This window comes from Lutjanus erythropterus, chromosome 12, assembly GCF_056507025.1.
Source record: "Lutjanus erythropterus isolate fLutEry1 chromosome 12, fLutEry1.hap2, whole genome shotgun sequence".
Taxonomy (NCBI): Eukaryota; Metazoa; Chordata; class Actinopteri; order Lutjaniformes; family Lutjanidae; genus Lutjanus; species Lutjanus erythropterus.
The window spans coordinates 20,803,689-20,825,668 of record NC_139328.1 but is presented as its reverse complement, the minus strand read 5'-3'; the positions used below and the strand labels follow the sequence as shown (position 1 = coordinate 20,825,668).

The window sequence follows — 21,980 nt, the reverse complement described above, 5'->3', positions numbered from 1 at the left end:
AGTTTATTATGCATTTTGAGAATAAACTCAAAATATCGAGAACAAAGTAATACTGGCATAAGATAGAAAGTTTTTTTTTTTTAAATAATTTTTCATCTTGACATTGAAGTTGAAATTTTGAGAATTAATTCAAAATGTTGAGAATAAAGTTGAAATTGCATTTTGAGATGGCCCTAATACTCCATTGTAAATCTTACTCAATTTAACATTCATTACCTATGTTGTGATGTCATCAGATTCTTTTCTAGGCTCATTTGACTGTTGTAGATTCATTATATACATTGCTGTCATTTAAAAAACGTGTTTAAATCTGTCCTTTGTCTGTGCTCATTTCTCAACATGCATTCTCATCTTGAATTTATGTTAACACAATTTTATAACCTATAATTAAAAAGTAAATACATAAATATGGCCAAGAAAGAATTTATTTGATAGATCATGATATGGTAAGATACAACAATAACTTAACATAAAAAATAGAAATAACTGTTTATTTAAAAGAAAAATGCAACTATATTCTAGTGTTTAAATTAATAGATCGCCATAGCTGCATAGAAGTTGTAGTTCATGTATTAAAAGTCTTTTAGCACACTTGTGAGACGCTTCATTTTCTCTTCCATGATTCTCTTGTTAGTTTCTGTCTCCTCCAGGAGCTGACGCATCTCCTCCTCCACTTCAAACACCTGAAGAAAATACACATACACAGACAAACACATAGAGGGCTTTTAAATTGTTCAAAATAAAGTTCTCACACTCATTTGGTAATCAAATTTAAGCATTTTTAGACTTTCAAAACTTTGTTAGGTGAAATACAAAGAAACAAAATTGACAAACTTGTTGAAACCATGGAGGCCATAATGATGATATTATCAAACTGCATATCGGCATCACAGGGTTTGTCCGACTTCCTTGTATTAATTTTCAAAATGTCTCTCAAATTCACAAAGGACAGCTGGTAGATAATCATCTACTGTGTCGCTGAACATTTTCAGTGACAAAATCTTTCCTATTATGTATAATGAATTATAAATCCAACAGCGTAGTAAGCAACAGAGGCCTGTAACCCTTTCTGAACACAGCGAAAAAGGTAAAACATTACAAAATCATACTTCTGTATGATACAAAATATTGCAACTATTTTAATTATAACCATCTAATATACTCACCATAAAGACTAATCCTTATTTCCATTAGAGTGAGAGCTTCTGTTCATATTTGTCATATATGGACACACTGACATAAAACTCACTCCTCTAAATTGTAGTAATACTGTTCATTTCTGTCCAAATTTTACCTTCTGATTGGCTTGTTCAATCTGTTTCTGCTTTTCATTGGCCAGTCGAAACAGATCAGCTTGATGTGCAGCCTGTGCAGACTCTAGCTGTCGACGAAATGCGTCATCCACACAACGTAACTTCTCTACTGCAGCTCTAGGAGACAGACAACAAATGAAACATACCCTTTGAGGATGCTGTCTTGTGTCTTGGGTACATTTAGCAGGTGTTTTTGTTTAGGATGGGTGGCCCCAGAAATGAACAAATATTTTATTTAAAATGACATCACTCAGCTGTCTATTAAGATTTCACAAATATGAGTCTTCAGACTTCTTTAGTTTTGGAGTTCAGTAGAGAGATGGAAGAGGCATGTATTTAAGAAATAGTACTTACTGTGCAAAAACTTTCAGAGTGAAACATGCTGTATTTGGTCTCTCTTTAGACTTGAGAAAAATTATTTTATCAGCTGTCTTGACCCAAGAAATAACTTCCCTCTCCTGCAGGATTTAGGAAAGCTGCTGAGCTGCCCTAAATCCTAGGAGGTGGACAATTATAGGACAAACGTGTGCACATTCTGGTAGATATGGAAATACAGAATAAGAACACTTAATTTAAAGTAACAAGTTTCTTCAGACTTCTTGTTACTGATTTTATCCATAATAATGACTCAATCTATACAACGGTGCCTACTCTGTAAACACAAGTTATTTTAAACATGAACAAAACTATAATTGATAATTCAATTAAATAACTGATATTTGTTGAAACTAGTAAGAGGAGCCTGATTTTTTATTATCTGTCTCATATAGTGCTGTCAGGATATACTGACTGATTGCTATGATTATGATTACTATGTGCATGTTTGTACTGATTTGCTTTGGCAACATTGTATTTTATGTAATCATACCAACAAAGCTAATTAATTGAATTGAATAGTGACAGTTTTAGCAAATATACACAGACATAAAGTTATGTTTTTATAGAAGTTACCAACTGTAGCTTTAAATTAAAATCAATAAATACCAATCAATTCTTGATATAGTGGCCATTATTATTGTATTTGATATTTTCTCATACTTGTGTGCTTCTGTTGCTTTATTTCTTTCTTCCAGCAGCAGTTTTTCCTTGGAATCAAAGTTCTCCTTCATGTGCTTCACCTGGCTCTCCAGCCGAGTGAGCAGGTCCGCTTTTTCCTGCCACTTCTTACTGGAATTACTGAGACAAAGAATAGATATAGAGAATTACCTTTATACATCACAATGAAACATTGATCATAATACAGAATTCCTCTAGTATGTCTGTGTGTTTGTGACGGGACGCCTGCCTGTGAACTCTTTTGACGTCCTCGAGCTCTGCATCCTTGTCCTCCAGCTGCTGTTTCAGCTCCTCCTTGCGGAGACGCAGATGTTCCAGCTGCTCCCTCAGCTCAGTCTGCTGAGCTGTCTCCTCCTTCTGCTGCTGCTGGAGCCTCTTCTGGGCCTGGACCGCCTCCTCACGCAGCCTACGGATCTGATCATCGCGTTCTTGCACGGACTTAGACAGCAAGGAAAGACAGGAGACAGAGAAACTGTTTCAGTGTGTCTCAAGATAATAACAGGATAAGACAGACTGAAGTGCACATTATCGTACACCAACTCACATACAGTGCTCATGGTAAAATGCATAATGGTGAAGTAGTGGCAGGTTCTGGCATAATGGGCTCTTTTGTGGTTTGGCTTTTAGAACAATACACTAATTATAATAATCAAAGTATCTTGCTACCTCTTTGAGCTTGCGGATGGTCTCTGTCTGGTCATCAATGATTTTGGATTTGATTTTTAGAGTGTCGTTGTCCCTCTCATTCTGTTTCTTCTGAGCCCCCAGTTCATCACCCAGCACCTCTATCCTGGCCTCCAGACGTCCACGATCCTGAGCCAAGGATGCTCCTAGTACAGACAAGTACAAGAAAGTGTAAATTTGATCATGTTCCTCATGATAGTTCTACTATCAATACTATGATAGTTCTATTTGTATTTATTTTATTCCTCATTCATTTCATTTTTCTTGTCAGGGCCTTTAAAATCCTGTTTGTAAAATGTTTTGTGCATTTAAATTCCTTACCCCAAGCATTTTGAAAAAATTCTGCCTACTGTGTATAGTCAAAGGGACAGTTCACCCCAAAAGCATTTTTTCCTCTTACTTGTAGTGCAATTTATCCATCTAGATTGTTTTGGCATGAGTTGCCAAGTTTTGGAGATATTGGCCCTGGAGTTTCTCTCAAACATCACTGAACTGCTTGTGATGCTCAAAGCACCAAAAAATACACTTGGAAAAAGCAATGTCTCTTTCCACGGATCATGATCTGGTTATTGTTTTTCAAATGTATGTTTTTGTGTCTTGAGTACCACAAGCTAAGTGCCATCTATTCAAATCAAGTCAAGTCAAATTTTATAATATAATATCATAAATGTATAATAGTAATATATATACAATATAATAAATATATAGTAATAGTCCAAATCACAATTTGCCACAGAGAGCTTTATGATCTGTACCTTCTTCTGATAAGGAAAATTCCCTTGTAACAGGGAAAACAATTCTAGTTCCATTGTATTAGAGAGAAGGAAGACATCTCTACAGCAAATATCTCTAAAACTCAGCAGCTCACACCAAAACAATTAGATGGATTAATAGCATTACAGGTAAGAGAAAAAACATGTATTTTTGATTTTGGGGTGAACTGTGCTTTTAGTTTGCACACAGTAGACAGAAAATGCCTCAAAAATTCAAAATGCTTTGTATAAATCATTAAAATGCACAAAAAACCTTTTAAAAGGCACCAGAGAAGAAAAAATAGCCTTGCTGCCTGAAGTGGGCAAGAGTGTGCTTCACCCAAATAGCCACTAGATGGCAGACTTTACTTGATACTACTGAAATAAAACAATATACAGTCCAGTTTGAAGCCAAACAGATAATGTTTACTTCATACTGACTCTCTTCACCCATGGCCAATATGGAGCATCTACCAAACCCATGTATTATAGAGTAACATGGATTTCAGAGAAGACCTGTACTTGTGTTTGTTCATGAACTAAAACTCGTCATTAGTCTGTGCCATGCACTATGAGGCTCATCCAAACTCTTCCTGGACGTCTCCCACCTTGTTGAGCGAGCTCCTGGCCCCAGATCTTCCTTTCTGTCCTGAGGCCGTCTATCACCGACTCCTGAGCTGTGAGCTGAGACAACAGTCGTGACTTGTCTTTCTTGAGCAGCTCGAGCTGCAGGCTGAGACGCCGGTCCTGTTCTACCTCTGCTTCCAAGGCATGGAGACGGCTCTGGCAGAGGGACAGTCAGAGAGACCGTATTAATGATCAACAGCCATCTGTCATGGCTGACAGATGGAAAGGCAGCTGGACGCATCCAGTGTTCATGACATCTCAAAGACGTCTCCTACAGGCTCAGGCTCAACTATTATTACAAAGGCAATGACTGGTGCCCAGAACTGGTCAGCTCTACTGTATCTTCTATATAATGTGATTTTTCAAACCTGAGCAGAGAATTTATTTTTTTGTTCCTTGAAGTGCTGTCTAAAAAAATCTGTCAAGTGATTGTGCCATTGACCAACAAAAATCTGGTGTACAGTCAGTGGTGCTGTATTTTCCTGCTATTTAAAGGTTACATTTTTAAGATAGAAAGATAAGCCTGCACACGCAGGTTCACAGTATACATATACTCCGCTTCCTGGGCACTGCATTTAATTCGTGGGGTCAAAAAATCAACATTCTGATTAATGACAAATGAGCTGCAGGTGGGTGAAATATTTTAAAGTTTCTCTCTATAAAAGAGAGGTGTATTTATGCACGAGCCACAGCAGCTATAACTTCATTAATTGTTTGAATCTGACAGGAATTACTCAGGATCTGATGTAATGTCCTGTGTTCTTCTCACACAGTCGAAGTTCATACAGTGACATTTTTGGAGTAAAGCAGCCAAATAAACATTGGGCCTCATGCAAGAACATTTTCATATTCTTGTCTTAAATTTCTTATTTTTTTTCGTACGAAGGGCTCGTACAAACACACCACATCAGATTCAACAAACACTTGTAACTTCAGAAAACCATGTAAATTATCCACCTGTGCATATTTGAGTGCACGTGCATGAGACTTGTAAATTAGTATAGTTAACACCCCAATAATACCATATAAGGCTACATTTCCTGTTCCTGTTTCCTTTGGAGAGTTTCCTCTGTCCTGTCAAGTTTATAACTTGGTATATAGTTTTTAGATTTGCTGCTTAAATATTAACAGTATTCGCTGCAGTGACATTTTAGTGTGAATGAAAACGTTTAATATGACTAATAGCAGCCTCTCTAATCATTAAAGCATCTTTTAAATTATGTCCAGCAGACTGAGCTTTCAGGTAATTTGTTTACTGTGCACTGAATTGATGTGTCAGTGTTTTAACAATTTCATTTTATAATAAGTGAGGCTGCTTTCGGTGATGAGCATAGTAATGTTCCAGTAATTTCACTGAAGTCATGCTCCCTAACTGCGTAAGGGTAGACTGACCATCCATCCATTCATCCATCTATCTGTAACTGCTTATCCTTGAGAGGTTGCAGGAGGCTGAAGCCTATCCCAGCAAGAGGCAGGCTACACCCTGGACAGGTCACCAGTTCGTCAGGGCTGACATAGAGACAAACAGCCATTCACACTCCCAATCACTCCTATGGGAAATTTAGAGCAACCAATTAACCTAACCTGTATGTCTCTACACTGTGGGAGGAAGCTGGAGAAAACCCATGCAGACACAGGAGGAACATGTACACTCCTCACAGAAAGCCATGACCTCCCCAGCACGTACCTCGTCACCCTATTTCACCCACCTGCAATTAATCATACGGTTAATTTTTATTACCCTGCCCACCCGACCCCTGGATTTAACGCTGTGCCTGCATCACTACAAGTGGGTCCTTTCTGCATCCCAAAACACACCTATGATTAATTAAGAGACTAAATACAACCTCTTTGTGCTTCCACCTTACTCTGCACCCAGATTAAGTGCTGTTTAAGTACGAAAGTCGAGTTGGAAATGCACTTGCCCTAAATGCACTTGCGGCATGCGCTATAGATAGTTTAGTAAGGCCATTTTACTTCAGTGCTGTACCTTTAGATCAGTAACAGCGTCTCTCTTGGCTTTGATGAGCTCCGAAATGCGGTTCTTCTGTTCTTTGACCATGGCTGTGAGCTCCTGCACCAGAGAGCCCGACTTCTTCTCCCTCTGTTGGGAATGGGTGAGGCTTGCTTTAAGCTCCAACAGCTCTGCAGTCATCTGATCACAAGTCTCCTTCACCTGCAGAAGTAGAGAGAGGATGTGGAATGTGAATGCGACATATATATACAAGCTGAGCAGAGTGAAGGACTTTTGGTCCAAGCATTGCCTGACTTGACAGGTTTATCAATCAATGTCACATTTGAGGTCTGACAGGAAAGGATTCAGAGTTGTGGATTAAAGGTAGGCAATTTTTTAAAGGTTTCCATGAGTGAAAGTTTGGCTGGCAATCTGTATCTAATTCAGACTTTTTCAACGGTCAAAGGTTGGAGACTTAAAAGAAGAAAATTGTGCAAGCGGTCGCAATCAAGACTAGATTTCATTTTGTGTAGAGGCTGGATGAAATCTGTAACCATAACAAGAAAGTACAGATGGATTCAAATCATTTTGTATAGCTTTCTTCCTGCGGCAATCACAGACTTGTCCAGAGTGATGATCCTAATTCAATCTCAGCTTTCACCCTCAGTCTGAAAAAACATCTGTGTAGACTGGATTCAATTCCAGTTCAATCATTTCACTTTTCCCTGAACACAGTAATAATCTATCAGCTGGACACAGAGTAAAATTTAGGACAAGACTTAAGTGATTAAAGGCCATCTGTATGGCAGGTGTCCATGTTTTAGCAGACCTCAGAGAAGCGAGCAGCCTCAATGGTTAGTGCCATGCGGAACTCATCCTCCAGAGCAGCATACAGTTTCCTGCCCTCTGCCAGCTTCTCCTGCAGCTCCGCCTCCCTGTGGGCGTGTCTCTGCTCTGCTGATGACACTTCTTTTGCCACTGCCTCACGGAAATCTGCCCCGCCAGGCTGCAACCGCGACTCCAGCTGTTTTCTGTAAAGCAATGCAAACAAGGAGGGTATGTTGACCTGTTTAAAAGACTGGAGGGTTATGTGGGTGAACTGTGCATTTAAAATAAATTTTTAAAAAAATGAAAGAAGTAAGTTGATGGCTCAACAAACAGGAAAGAGATTTGTTTCATTTTGATGTAGCTGATTTCTAAAAGAATATAGCTACTACTGGAAATTAGTTACATTTTTTCAAAGTTTAACAATATTTAAAACAATAGTTAGGTGACCATATGAACTTTGAAACAGGTTGTTTCTTGCTGTAACCATTGCCCCTGTTCATATCAATCATTGTATTTATGCTGGTTTATTCACATTTAGAGGAACAACTACTGGTTTTCCTGGAGCAGAGCAAGAATTGCTGCTGTTTTTTTTCTGCTGGGGGATGTGGCGCAAAATCCACAATCACTTGTTTGTGCAAAAATGTATTGAAAGGTTTTTTCTGAAACTAATAAGAGGCTTCAGCCACCTGAGATAATCAAATCAAGAGGACACCCTCCAGAGTTAAAGCCTTGTTGGTATAAAATACCTGCTCTGTGTTTCCATAGACAGTATTTTCCTGCTGAGCTGCAGTAGAGGGGCAGTAACAAACAAAAAACATTTTATACTAAAAAGGAGAATGCAGGGTAATGGCCATCTCCAACCAAGGCAAACAACACACACATCTTTTCTCTTTGTCGAGGCTGTGATTTCAACAGTCACCACAGTTGAACTCAATGTGAAGCAAAGACACAAATCCATGTGTCACCATGCCCTAACTCAGACTATTGAGGCCTCATATTCATTTCAGATAACCTTTGTAATACATTTTTGCACAAAACTTTTACTGAAAGCAAAACCTGTTTCAATGTTCATATAGGCACCTAACAACACAGACTTGAAAAATCATTAACTTATCCTTTAACTATTTCTCTAAGACACTGGATACTTAGTTATTTGTTAATATTTTTCAACAGTTAAACACTCAAAAATTCAGCACATCTGTTCAGACCTGAGTGGTGATACTTTGATTAGATTTTTGACTGACAATAGTTGGTGAAACAACCCCACAAGTAGGGCTGTGCAATACAGGTGAAACATTCATTACCACAAACTTGATAATTATTTCAACAACCTATTTAAGACAAGGAGAAAAAATGACTGGTTGTTTGCATGTCACTCATAGCATGCTCCATTATGAGGGGATATGATGCCAGGGTGTGTTCATTATGTGCTTTCATAAAATAAAGAAAGATTTCTGGCAAAAAATGTTGCATCTGTGTAGAAGCTCATCACTCACAGGAAGACGTTCAGGTTTGGGTTCAGGTGTACCTGTGCTCTTGTTCCCTGGACGCCAGCAGTTCATGCAGCTGCTGCAGTTTGTCTTTATGCTGACGTACCGAGGCTCTCTGGATGTCCAGCTCTCTCTTCAGAGCTGCTGCCTTGTTCTCCAGCTCCTGGTGCCGCTTCATCTGAGGAAGTTCAGCACAAGTTTTACACCAGTAGCCTGTCATATACTATCAGAGCTGAATGCCCCTGTCTGCTCAGTCCTTTCATCTGTCTGCAGTTATTCACTGTGGCGGACACTGCATGGTAATTGTTCATTTTCAGAAATAAGCCTTAAGAATTATTGACTTTGCACATAAAACTCATTCATCTTAACCATTATTTTTCATCATCAGTGTTTATCAAGACAACCATCTACAAACTGCTTTATTTGGACATGGTTCTTTTCACCGGAACCTTCCTTCATATTTTCATGATCTATATTCCAACAGTCATTGATTCCATAATTATTCCACTTAAAATAACTGTAAACTCAGGCTTCCTATCTGTAGAACATCTCAATTACAGTTTGGTTTAATTTCCAGAGGTTCAGTGATATGGAATGCACCGCTATCTCATATATTCAATTTAGTTAAGAAAGCTGCTTAAGGTTTGTTTTTGTTTGTTATGTTATCCTTATGTATTATCTTTGTAAACCGTCCACTTATAATTAGTCCTTTTTTTTTTTCATTGCTCTTGCCCATGGATTTTCCTCCTACACACATATCTACAAGAAACTGAAGGTGTGCATGTGTGACTTGTGTGACTCTAACTAAACTTTCTGATTTCTATGTTGGGAATTGATAAGATCCACGTTGACTGAACGCACACTATTCGCATCAAAATGGTGACACAAGTGCTTTCAGGTATACTTAACCAAATATCTACCTCTTCAGCCTGCTGGCAAGCCCTGAGCGCCTCTCCATGGGAGATGCTTTCCTCCAGTCTGCGCAGCGCAGTCTTGTGTTGTTCTTCACGGCTGTGACCCTGCTCCAGCTGCTGGGTTAGGGACTGACACCTCCCCTCCAGCTCCTCAACACGAGTCTGCAGTTCAGAGCGCCCCGATCGCTCCTTCAGCAACAATTCTTTCAGTCTGGATGAGGAGAAAACATGATAACAGCATGCAAGAGCAGCGGGAGTAATACCCAGAATGTCTGTCTTTATTGTGTATGGAAACTGGTGTCTGCAACTGCTATCAGTTATGTGATAACCTTGATTGTCCTCCGTGTTTTATGTCTCGCTGTTAAAAATGCGATAGCCTGTGAAATTGAAGAAATCTGACATTATAGAACAGTCAAAAAATTCTTATCTTGAGGGAGAGAAAATGGAAGTATCATAAAAATGGACCTAGGAAAAAACATGATATAAAAGAGCATTCTGGTGGAAAGAAAAACAATTGAAAAAGGAGAATTCAGGACACACAGAACAACTACAAAACTGTATGACCACCTACAGTAGCTCCCTCTTCAAATCTGCTATAACTCATTTGTCTATAATCTGCTTCCTGATGAGTGAGCAAGTCAACAACAGCAGCCGTGTTCAGTGTCATTAGAAAGTGACAGCTAAGATTGATTCATGTAATACTGCTGACATATGCTTGTCATCGGGCTTCTAATTACACCCATAATGCAGATTTATCTAAGCACAATGTGAAGCAAGCGAGAACAAGCGCACAAAATAGTTCCACCTGACTCTATCTGTGCCGTGCAGGAGGGAGGAAGCTCAGAGCCAAATGTTCTCACATGTGAGATATGAATATTTAATAATAGATAATGATAGCCTCTGGAATTTAAATATACGTAAGGCATACAAGCAAGATAGGTGCGTAGGTTAGTGATCTTTATTCTGAATAGCTTTATTATCACAGAAAACTGCAGGCGTACTTTAAAGGTTTGTCGGGTAATGGAGCCAAAGTGTCTGCTTGATTTAATGAGAGGCTATGGGACAATGATTGTGAGGAATTTTAATGGTGGGACGGATACTCATTGTTCAAGGATGAGACAAGCAGCAGGTCCTGGTCTCAGGAGAGCCAATACAAGAGATGAAGAGGGTAGAAATGGATGAGAATCTATTATGCAGTTGACAACTAAAATCCACAGAGACAAGTTCAATTATCCTTTTTCATCATGATATCTGCTTTAGAACTACTGCACTGATTCACATGGAAGTTTGTGTGCGTCTGTGTGTACAGCCACTTTTACCTGTCCGTGGTGTGCAGGGCCATGCTCTGAAGGTCTTTTTCCTCGCTGACCTTTGTCTGCAGGCACTTCAGATCATCTGTTAGTTTCCTCGCAGCCTGCTCAGCCTTCCAACGCCTCTCCCTTTCCTGGTCACGCTCTTCCACAATAGTCTGAGTGCACATAGATGGGGATGAACAACTAAAAAACACTGAAGCTTTTTTTGTAATAATTATGAGTCACTAAAGAAAATTGGCATAGCTGTTAAAAGAAATTGTCTAATTTTTCTGTTTATGTAAATATTATGAGCATATATTTTGGTTGTTTAATATATAAATCCTGATTCCAAAAAGTTGGGACATTGTGTAAAACAAAAATAAAAAGAGAATGTGATGATTTACAAAAACTTTTCAACCTACATTCTGAATACAGTACAAAGACCAGCTATTTCTTTTTTTTTAATATACACTATATACACCTATATATCCACTTTTTTGTAAATATACACTCCTTTTGTATTTGATACATGCAAAACTTTCTAAAAAAAATGGGACAGCATGTTTACTACTGTGATACATCACCTTTTCTTTTAACAACATTCAGTAAGTGATTGGAAACTGAGGACACTAATTGTTGAAGTTTTGAAAGTGAATTTCTTTCCCATTCTTGCTTGATACTCGACTTCAGGTGCTCAACAGTCCAGGGTCTCTGGTGTCGTATTTTACACATCATAATGCACCACACATTTTCAGTGAGAGACAGGTCTGGACTGCAGGCAGACCAGCCTAGTACCTGCACTTTATTACAACAAAGCCATGGTGCTGTAACACATGCAAATGGCAGCATATGTTGCTCCTAAAACCTGTATGTACCAGCATCAATGATGATCAATAGTTTACTATCATCTCTTATCAATGAACCTGTTAACCTGTCAAATGTTCCAAACAGGTGTTTTTTGAGGGTTGCCACAACCCCAACTTTTTTGAAACATGTTGCAGACATCAAATTCAGAATGAGTGTATACTGTATTAAAAAAAAACACACAATAAAACTGACCAGTTTGAACATTAAATATCTTGTCTTTGTACTGTACTCAAATAAATACAAGCTGAAAAGTATTTGCACACTACTGCATTCTGTTTTTATTTATGTTTTAAACAATGTCCCAACTTTTTTGGAACTGGGTTTTGTAAGTTTAGGCTGCATTTGTTTCTACAAACGTCAGGTCCCCTCGCCATCTCTTGCTATTTGGGCACAGGTAATGTGGGTGGGTTTTCAATAAATGTTGGATACTGAAGGAGTGGCTGAGATACAGTCTTTAAACCACCATTTAAGCACTTCTGAAGTGACAAGAAGTACTGAAAAGTGAGATGAAACTGACTGCACATTTAGTGCCTGCAGCTTTTAATGTGGAAAAACGGATATAAATACTGACGAATAAAGGGGAAATCCACCGATTTTATAAATCAAAGTCTGTTACAGCTCTTGGAGTGTTACCACATATGAGAAAAAAAAAGTTTTGGGGAATAAAGTGACATACCCTTCTTTAAATAAACAGATGTTGACCTTCTGAGTATAATGATACTTTAACTACTACTACTATACTATACATTTCAAATAATGTATCATTGACATATCACTGAAAACACTGGAACATACTTTAGAGTAGTGAATGTAATGTCTATAATGCAATATGAGCACATTCATGAATCATTATAATGCATTTATAGGCTTTTACAAAATGCTTTGAAAATGTTTATACTAATGCATTACAACCTATAACAAGGTTTGTGAGTATCATGAATGTATAAATATATATTTGTTAATAACCTTATACAGTGCTGTCGCTTCACTTAAAGCTCACAAAGTCATACTGTATAGCATATAATTGAAGATTGTAAGTCAAAATAGTATTTCAGTAACTTAGAATTTATTGTGTTACAAAACATTACAACAGTTCACTATGAGACTAAATAACTGGTTAAAGTTATGGTAGTTATAATGTGCTGTGTAACCAGGACTCAAATTCTTCTTTCAAACACTATTGTCACTTTAGCAGTTATAAAGCATTATGAATATTGAACTTATAATACATTATGACAATCACCTGTAACATTTTGTAAACCTTTTTAAGTTATCATGCATGATTATGAACATATATAAAGAGTTTTATAAAACCTTATAAATGGATGATGGATGTGGTTACAATGCATTGCAGACACGACCTTCATAGAAAGTGTTACTATTATCTCAAGAAGTCTGATTAAAAATGTTATTTTGTTATCATCTTTGTTGTGTAGTTCTTTTTACAAGTAGTATTTATTATTCTGTTCCTGTGCATGCTTTTGTGTAAAATAAAAAGAAATACAAACAAAAGTGTGGTTTCACAGCGATATGTGCACAGCACACAGAGGATGTCTAGTCCCCTCTTGTGTGGGGACATAACCTTTTTCATATTACATTCATTCAATAAAAATAGAAGCTGCCATTTACGCAGCAGGTGACTTATCCATGCCGTACCCTGTAGGTTTCCTCCTCCTCAGTGGATTTGGTTTTCATGCTGCCTGAGGCCTTAGCGCCTCTCAAAGGTGCTGTCCTTGTTGGCCCCGCTGAGCCTACACCCCCCGCACCACCAGCCTTCCTCCTGGGCCCCACAGCAGACTTTGAACTCCTCTGTTTATGATTCTCCTGATCGCTGCACATAAAACAAATCACAGGTATTGAACCAGCAGTAAAATTGATTATAAACAGCCCTCTAGCAAATGTCTGGCTCTATAAAGGTCAAAGCAGATGACTTGCTCACTTTACACAGGTAGGTGAAGTTTGAACAACTTTGAATTGAATTTGGAGCTAATATTTTAAAATCACCTTGCTTTTGATGAGGACAGTTTGGAGCTTACTTAAGTTAAATTACTGAGTCCTGAGTACATGTCATCAGCAGCTGATGAAGTAAGATGAGGGGGTAGACCATAGAAGCACGGTCGTTAATCATGGGAGCTTGATGACAGTTGTAATTTCTACCAGAGAGGAGGAAAGTTTACCACATCGCATAGAGACGAAAATGTACCACCCCCTTTCAGCTGAGAGGAAAAAGTTTTTCCTCTGATGTTAAGTTGATGCATGCTGAGCAAAATGCTGCATATTGTGTTTGATTATTATGATTCCAGACTTTGTCAATTACTAGATCATAAACACTTATGTACTTTGGCAAGTGTGCAAATGTGATTATCATTACTCAAAGGTACACTCCCTGATTTTGTTATGGTGTCTAATAGAGCTGAAAATGTCTTCAGTTCTGATGTGTTTTGGGGCTTTGTGGGGGCGGCAGTTAGCTGCTATAACAAAATCAGGGAGTCAACGTGTAAACATGACGGCAAAAAAAAATATTTTCCCCACAGAGTAGTTAACCTGACAGTTGAAACATTGTTTTTGTGTAGAAATACTGTATGCAGGTAAAGAATCACCTGTCTGATCTCCGGCCTTCGGTCTCCTTGGGAGTCGTGCTAGATGTTGTGCTGTAACGATGTTTGGGGATCCGGATGCATCTCTTGTTTTCCTTCCCGCTGTCACACTCACTCTCTGATGTGCGATCTGTGTCCCTCTTGGCTTTCCGCACCATCACCACAGAACCAGTAGCGCTATTGGACTTCTCACCTGCAGGGGTCTGAGTAAATATTGCACAAATTCTTAATTAATATAATAATTGGGATAAAATAACATGATAAAATGACCATTCAACGGTCTATATTATTGGACAAAAATTATCTAAATAATGAAGGAATAAAATATAAGGCATATTTGATCAACGTAGAAACACTAAAGATAAACAACTACTAGACTCTACAAGCTGAGATACAGCCTACTAGTGAACCCTGCACCCACTCAGCCCATTATGAATCTGCACCACCCAAAAATACCCACAAAAAAATGCATTAAATACAATGGTGCACTCAGTACAGCGCAGATTTCCATCAGGCAATCCAAAAAGAATGTTTAGATGTAACCCCTTTGTAAACACCATAACTTTGATTAGTAATTGTAATTTAATTACAGATTTTTGTTGTTTACACTGTAACATCTTAATGTAACAGTGTTTCAAGTTGATCTTTGACCTTTTGCATGTAAAATATCATCACTTCATTTCATCCTAGTAGATATTTGTGGGAAATCTTCTTAGAAGTAGCATATGAAATCTTGAGTTACGGCCAAAAATATGTTTAATGAGGACCCAGTGACCTTGACCCTTTACCTCTAACCACTAAAATCTATTTAGTTTATCCCTGTAGTCCAAGTGGACACTTGTGCCAAGTTTGAAGAAATTCTCTCAGTGTGTTCTCAAGAATGGGTTTTAATTGTCAGGACTGAGCATCGCATCACAGTGCTCTGCAAGGGGGCTGATCCTGCTGCTGGGAGCAGCTAGAGACTGTTACATCGTCCTCTTTCTCCCCCACCCACTGTAGATGGAAGATCTCGGCTAAGTAAACAAACGTAACATTGTTCTTTATTGATGAATAGCAGAAAAACAAGTAACCCTTCATTAAAGACATGAAATCCATCTCTCTTACTCACACATATGCGTGCGTATGTGTATATGAATATGTTGGGTCTATACTGTCCTTTTTAGCCGAGTGTTTGGCTGCACTGCGTAGAAAAACAAGGATTTAACATATTTTGACACAGCACCTGGTATGCACAACACCCCTGTAGCCGGCATGTCTGTAAGAGAAGGTGAGAGGTGGAACATTGTACCAAATATTGCTGTTAGTTATTGATAATTTCCTTGAAACATTGCTCTTTCACTTGACCTGCCTGCCTGAGCCCGTGGTATTTTCTAGCAAGTCAACATGAACCCACACATCACAACAGCTTATACAGCCTAGATAGATAAGTAATAAGTCTAAACATAGGTCAGACAAATTAAGCTTTCCCAGTATGCATCTTTAGGAAGTGGGGAAGGGAATGTTCCTCACTATGAAAATGCATAAACACTGCTAGAGGACCCTTGGCTACACATGCAGGCCAAACACTATTGATTTTTACTGATAAATAACCTACCAATATGTTTATCTTTACATATATATTATGTCACCTCCTGTTCATTAAACCTCACACAAATACCTCTCAATAAATGAGTTAGTGGCTGTCAGCAGGGTTTAATAGGCACCTTCTGGATGAGCTGGGACACCTGGTGCTCCAGTTTTCTGATGCGCTCTTCATTATCTGGGTCTGCTGGATCCGCCACAGCGGAACGAACTGGCTGGCAATCCGGTTGTGTGACCGAATCTGCGATCACTTCAGAGGGAATTCGCTGACGAAACTGGGTCAGCACCTCATCAATGCGGGGTGTGGTGAGAGGGACATCCCCTCTAACCTGCAATGGAAACTTAAATGAGCTTTTTGTTTCAATTTCACGGGAACACTTTCTTACATCGGGGGTCCGACTGTGTCTTTGTTACAGAAACAGAACAGATGGCTAATATGACGAACTGATGCAAAGAATGTGTTAAGTAACTTATTGGTAAAGAGAACAAATTCCCCAACTTTCACTCACTGGCATAAATCCACTAAATTACATAACATTTGGGTGACAGAGTTGGTTCAATGATAAGCATGGTGACTTCACAGCAAGCAGGTCCTGAGTAATAGAGTCTTTGAAAGGTATTCAGTAATACAACACTGTACTTTTTCTGTTCACACCATTGGGATGAGAGGACAGGCTCTGCAGTGGAAAAATCACACTTTTTTTTTTACCTGCGTGTGTGTGTATATTCTCAAAAGCCAAACATACAGATGTGAAAAAAGTCCTTCAAAATTGGATTATGGATTAATTATTGTGCACACAAATGCCACATCCAAAAACAAAGATATTTTCTTTATTTATCTATCAGAGGTCTTCTCAATGCAAAATATGGACGCTTGAATTCTCTTGCATCAGCAAGCTTTTATTAAAAGCTGAATTAGATAATGATTATGTTAGGTGGCTAAAATACTTTTTGCCACATTGCTTAACTTCTTTACCATTACTCCTCTCTGCTTCTCTAATCTGGGGGCGTGAAAAAAAATTGCTGACATATGCTAATTCTAATAAAATATAAGGGTTTAAATATAAAGGCTACTACTGGTAACATGGCATCAGAACTTACAGCTTCATTGTGACTGGTATCCGAGGACAGCAGGAGGTCCACATAGTCCTCCAGACCAGGGATATCACAGGGACTCCCAAAACCTAAAGTTGAAGGATTTCCCAGCCGGTCCAGGCCATCCAGAACAGAGATCTGAGGCAATGACTGCATAACAATCTCCCTGTAACCTACAATAAGACACATACATACATTGCATTTTGCCTGTATGAAAAGTGCAATATAAAATAAAGTCTGATTAATTGATACATATGAAAAACCTGACCAGGTTAAAGCTGCATGACTACCCATGAACATCATTATTCAGTATTGTGACATCAGTGGTGTTTGGCCTGGATAAAAGCTCAGGTGTTGTGTTGCATAAAACCAAATAATCTATATCTAAATGAATAACCTCTCTTCTATGCGTGCCAGCCTCAAATGCACTATTGATGTGGCTCACTTAATGAGGACTGAGCACTGCTTTTATGTGTGTATCTGTGCATACTGGCAGCAAGGGTTGTAAGAATGCTTTAAGTACGCCCTCATGGATTTAAACACATGCTTTTAACAGCTCCTGCTGTGAATTAATCATGAACAGGAAGACATGGATAATGGGTACACAGCAGAACTTAAAGGAAAACAAGGTTAAGGTTTCTACATTCATATGACTGCTGTCAAAATAAGTAGACCACAGTCATTACTATATGAAATTGGCTGTCAGTTTGACTACCACTGATCTTCATTACAGACAAAACAGGGGAGGGTTATGAGTTAGTTCTTCTGCAAGAGCTAACATTTATTCTCTGGATTAGTGAGTGATTCATCAAAAACAGCCGAAAGGAGAATATCGGCTGTTCATAACACGGAATGATGAGGTCTCTCTTTCCTTTACACACGGTTGCCAGTTTATTTGGTACATCTCTCTAAAGTACAGAACATACCTGCAATAAATGATTTTGGAGGCTGTGTTTTGTCATGCTGTTGAACTGTATTATATTATACTGAGAGGTGATTCAAATATTCAGTCTGCCTTCATTCATATTGATGTTGTGGACAGAATAGCAAAATATAAAGCCTCCAAAGGGGTAATAAAGTTGCCCTTTTGGAGTATCTCTAAAACAGTTTCAACAAAAAACATTACAGGGTTTGTGCAGGACTGTTGTGTAACATTATATAACATTATTTAGGCAGATTCTTTTGTCCAAATCAATTTACAAAAAGTGTAAACAGAACAAGATGCCCTCAAAAACTTAAATGCATTCTTCCACAAAAAAGAACTACAAGCATGTTCAGTGCATCAAGTATATAAAGTGTTGTTTGTTTGTTTCTTTTTATGAATGGTAGTGATCATGTGCTAGCATGGCGTATCAAGGAGTAGTCTAAAAAGCTTCTTTCTAAAAAGAAGGGTTTTCAGCATGCAGAGGGAAATAGTGATGGAAATTGAAGGGATCCAGATCTTATGAGTGTTCTTTTCAGAGAGATGTTCAAAAGAACAGCTTGTTTTTATTTTTTATTTTTTTAGGGAGAGGGGGTTATTCGGTTTATATGTGAACTAATCACTGAGATAATGATAGAATAAGATTTGGATCAGGTTCAAACATCCCACTAATACAGCTTCATTTACTTTGTGTACATTAGATTTAGTAGCACTAAATTACTTGCATTTTCAGAACTAATTACAATGCTTTGCATTGTAAACATTACACAAGGTGATGCTAAATCCCTCTGCTTTGTCAGTGAATTTACCCCCTGTATGAAATGTATAAAGTAAATGAAGTTGTCCTTCCGTCAACACAATTTATGCGACAATGAACTGAAGGTTTTTCTCAACAGAAGAGATGTTTTCGTGGCTTGAGTTTGATTTCCCAAATGGTTATGCTTTCTGACTACGCCATATAGTTGAAAAGAATCAGAAGAATCATTCACAAATGTAACATCTCTTGCAGGAAATCACACTGTATTCATTTTAGCTAGCTATGGCCAATAAAGTGAGAACTGAGTGTATAAGTTTGTTTTGTTTGTTTATGTATATCTATCTATCTATCTATCTATATCTATCTATATATATATATATATATATATATATATATATATATATATATATATATATATATATATATATATATATATATACATACAGATATGTATATACACGCACACGCACAATTTTATCAATAGCCATTTAAACCATTGTGATGACACACCCTGGAAATACAGTATATGTATCAGACATTTTTAACAGTATCTAAACTGAATATATTTAATTAGTTCCACTTCCTCTAACTGTGTTTTGTAATTGTGTTTGTTTTTTTTCACATCAGCAAACATGTGTTGATAGATCTATCTGTGAAAGGCCTGTATTTGCTGGTAATATACTAGTAAAAACTGTACCCTACCTGGTGACCTGCACACAGGGTTGTCTCTGCCATACTGGCTCAAAGCGACCTCTCTTAAACTTTGCAATCCCAGCAGGCACTGCAGGAGGTGATCAATGCTGTCCAGGTGGTTGCTATGGAGACTGATCTGCTTCAACTTGTATTCCAGGCCATGAAGATATAACAGACCTATTCAACAAACAGTATTGACATGTCAGTCACTTGTTAGTGTTTTTGTTTGAGTGTAGAAAAAGACAGCTGTTCAGTCTGTATTCAACTCACCAGTAAGGTTGTTTATCTGATTGTAGGACAAGTTTAATCTTGTTAGGTTCACAAGGCCATTCAGTCCTGAAGTAAAGGGAGGGGACATTAACAACTGAGCGATTTTACAGCCCATAAAGCAATGACAGCAACATCAGAGTAAACACTCAAAGACTCTAATGAAGAATTATTACTTGGAGAACACCCACAAAGCTGAAACATTTAGTGTCCACATAAAATGGTGACTAAAGACTCACCTTCAACCTTGGTGATTAAGTTACAGGATAAATTTAAAGTCCTCAGGGAAGTGAGGGAATTCAGACCCTCAATTTTAGAAATGCGATTGGAGGAAAGGTCTATGTGCCGCAGGTGCCAAGCTGAGGTCAGGCCCTCGATCCTTGGGATGTGGTTGCTGTGCAGATTGAGTGATGTTACCGTGGGACTCAGGGGGACATCCAGCAAGCTAAATAGAAAGAAACAAGGTGAAAAAAACACATTCACATGGAATTTTTAAAATCATTTTGTGCCCAGACCCATTTGCTCTGCAGGAAAAATATTCTAAAATGTGCAGCAACAAAGGATTATTTTTATTTTCAGCAATTCATAGTTTAACTGTTAAGTCTATGAAATGTACCAAGAAATTTGAAAAATGCCCATCACAACTTCTGAGACATCAAGAGCTTAAAATGTGTCTAATCAGCAGTCTACAAAAGCAAAATATATTCAGTTTATATATATAAAACACAGAAAATAAGTAATAATTTAAGTAGAAACTAGTAAACATTTGGCATTTTTAGCTGATATAATGTCCAAAATGATAACTGACTACCAAAATTGTCACTGCGTAACTTTCTGTAGATCAACTAATTGATCCAGATACAAAACCTTGTGTTTAAAGGCCAAGGGCAGTGGTCCATAAACTTTTGGGATTGTGAACCCTCAACTTGAAGCAAAATCTATGAGCACTCCAACCGAGATTTCTCCATCTCAGATTGTTCCATTTTCAAAAGCCCCAAAGAGGTAAGAGTATTACAATGGAAACAATAAGTCAGTCAACAGAATAATGAGCAACAATCTTCACAGTTAACAAAATTAAGTAATGATGGCAAACAATATTAAGCAATATTAAGTCATCATCACAGGTTTTCAGGAATAGAGGACGAGGACCCCTCATCAGTGGTGGAATGAAACTAAGTACATTTATTCCATTACACTTTAGTACAGTTTTGAGGTACTAGTACTTTGAACACGTTCTTTTTTTCTATTTTAAACTTCCACTCAACTATATTTCAGATGGAAATATTATATTTTATTACTTGCAGCCTGTTATGGTTCCCTTTATGCTACTCACACAAAACACAATGTATGTGTGTGTGTGTGTGTATACATATGTATGTATATATATATATATAATACATATATGTGTGTGTGTGTGTGTTTGTCAGCCACAGTAAAATCAATTACCCATCAATAAATTAAAGTAATGATCCAATAAATCCAATAATATGACTTACATACCACACAATAGCATAACTACTAGCAGGAGCCATTCTGCCACATAATGATAGTAAGTTATGTTAAGTACATCTAGCTAATAATAATTCTTTACTTTCACTTATGTAAAGTAACTAATATATTTAAAGGGCTTGACTGTAACTTGTAGTGGGGCAGCTTTCATTGTGTACCTTCTCTTAGCTAAACTAGGAATTAATTCAACGTTTAATACAACTCAGGGCACGACAATGTTTTAGTTAGCTAACTGTCGAACATGGCTTTAAAAAATAGAGCAGTGATAAGTTCACATTAGTTTACCTTGTTATATTCTGGTCAATAAGACTCAACTCCTTGTCTCCCATAACGACATGCAGCTATCGTTGAAAACTGCAGACTGACTGAAGGTTAAACGTTAAGAGATCTACCAGCAGTCATATTAAATGTGCAGAACACTTGCTAGGAATTAGCCACCTAGCATCCAAGAAAAAGTTTACTATCGATCGAGCTCAGACGGCAAAGTCATTCCGAGGAGTTGACAAAGCACAGTTACAAATGTTGAAACAGCCGACAAGTACAGTTATATTTTCTAATAGCCTAAGCAGCACTTGTTAATCCGTTAAAATATCTGTTGTTGTTTTTAGCTTCTCATCTGTCGAGTTGAACTAGCCGCTTCTAGCATCCGACTTCCTGTTTCTTCCGTGACGTAGTAACGGCAACATCCGGGAAACTTTCGCTTCCTCCTTTCAGACTATTAACAGATTAGATAAAAAATATTAAATAGGGGTGGAAGAAGTATTCAGACTTTTTGTTTTACA

General features: G+C 37.9%; 1 protein-coding gene across 1 annotated transcript; it reads right to left on the bottom strand.

Moving 5' to 3' along the window:
• Nucleotides 1-407: 407 nt before the first annotated feature.
• On the bottom strand, nt 408-21,857 carry lrrcc1 (leucine rich repeat and coiled-coil centrosomal protein 1). The gene is made up of 19 exons (XM_084732984.1): nt 21,484-21,857; nt 19,929-20,134; nt 19,693-19,758; nt 19,432-19,599; nt 17,057-17,223; nt 16,078-16,284; nt 14,378-14,577; nt 13,434-13,608; nt 10,938-11,086; nt 9,625-9,829; nt 8,743-8,882; nt 7,216-7,417; nt 6,423-6,608; nt 4,414-4,588; nt 3,036-3,199; nt 2,599-2,807; nt 2,352-2,489; nt 1,295-1,430; nt 408-683 (listed from the first exon to the last, which is right to left on the bottom strand). Exons 1-19 carry the CDS (start codon nt 21,525-21,527, stop codon nt 573-575), a joined length of 3,048 nt encoding a protein of 1,015 aa, XP_084589110.1. The 5' UTR covers nt 21,528-21,857; the 3' UTR covers nt 408-572.
• Nucleotides 21,858-21,980: the final 123 nt, after the last annotated feature.

Bases quoted from the DNA above. Each gene is read 5' to 3' on its own strand.
- lrrcc1 (XM_084732984.1), bottom strand. From the start codon at position 21,527: ATGGGAGACAAGGAGTTGAGTCTTATTGACCAGAATATAACAAG. The intron at 20,135-21,483 runs GTAAACTAATGT...CTTTCTATTTAG, and splicing joins ATTGACCAGAATATAACAAG to CTTGCTGGATGTCCCCCTGA. The intron at 6,609-7,215 runs GTCTGCTAAAAC...CTACTTCTGCAG, and splicing joins AGGCTGCTCGCTTCTCTGAG to GTGAAGGAGACTTGTGATCA.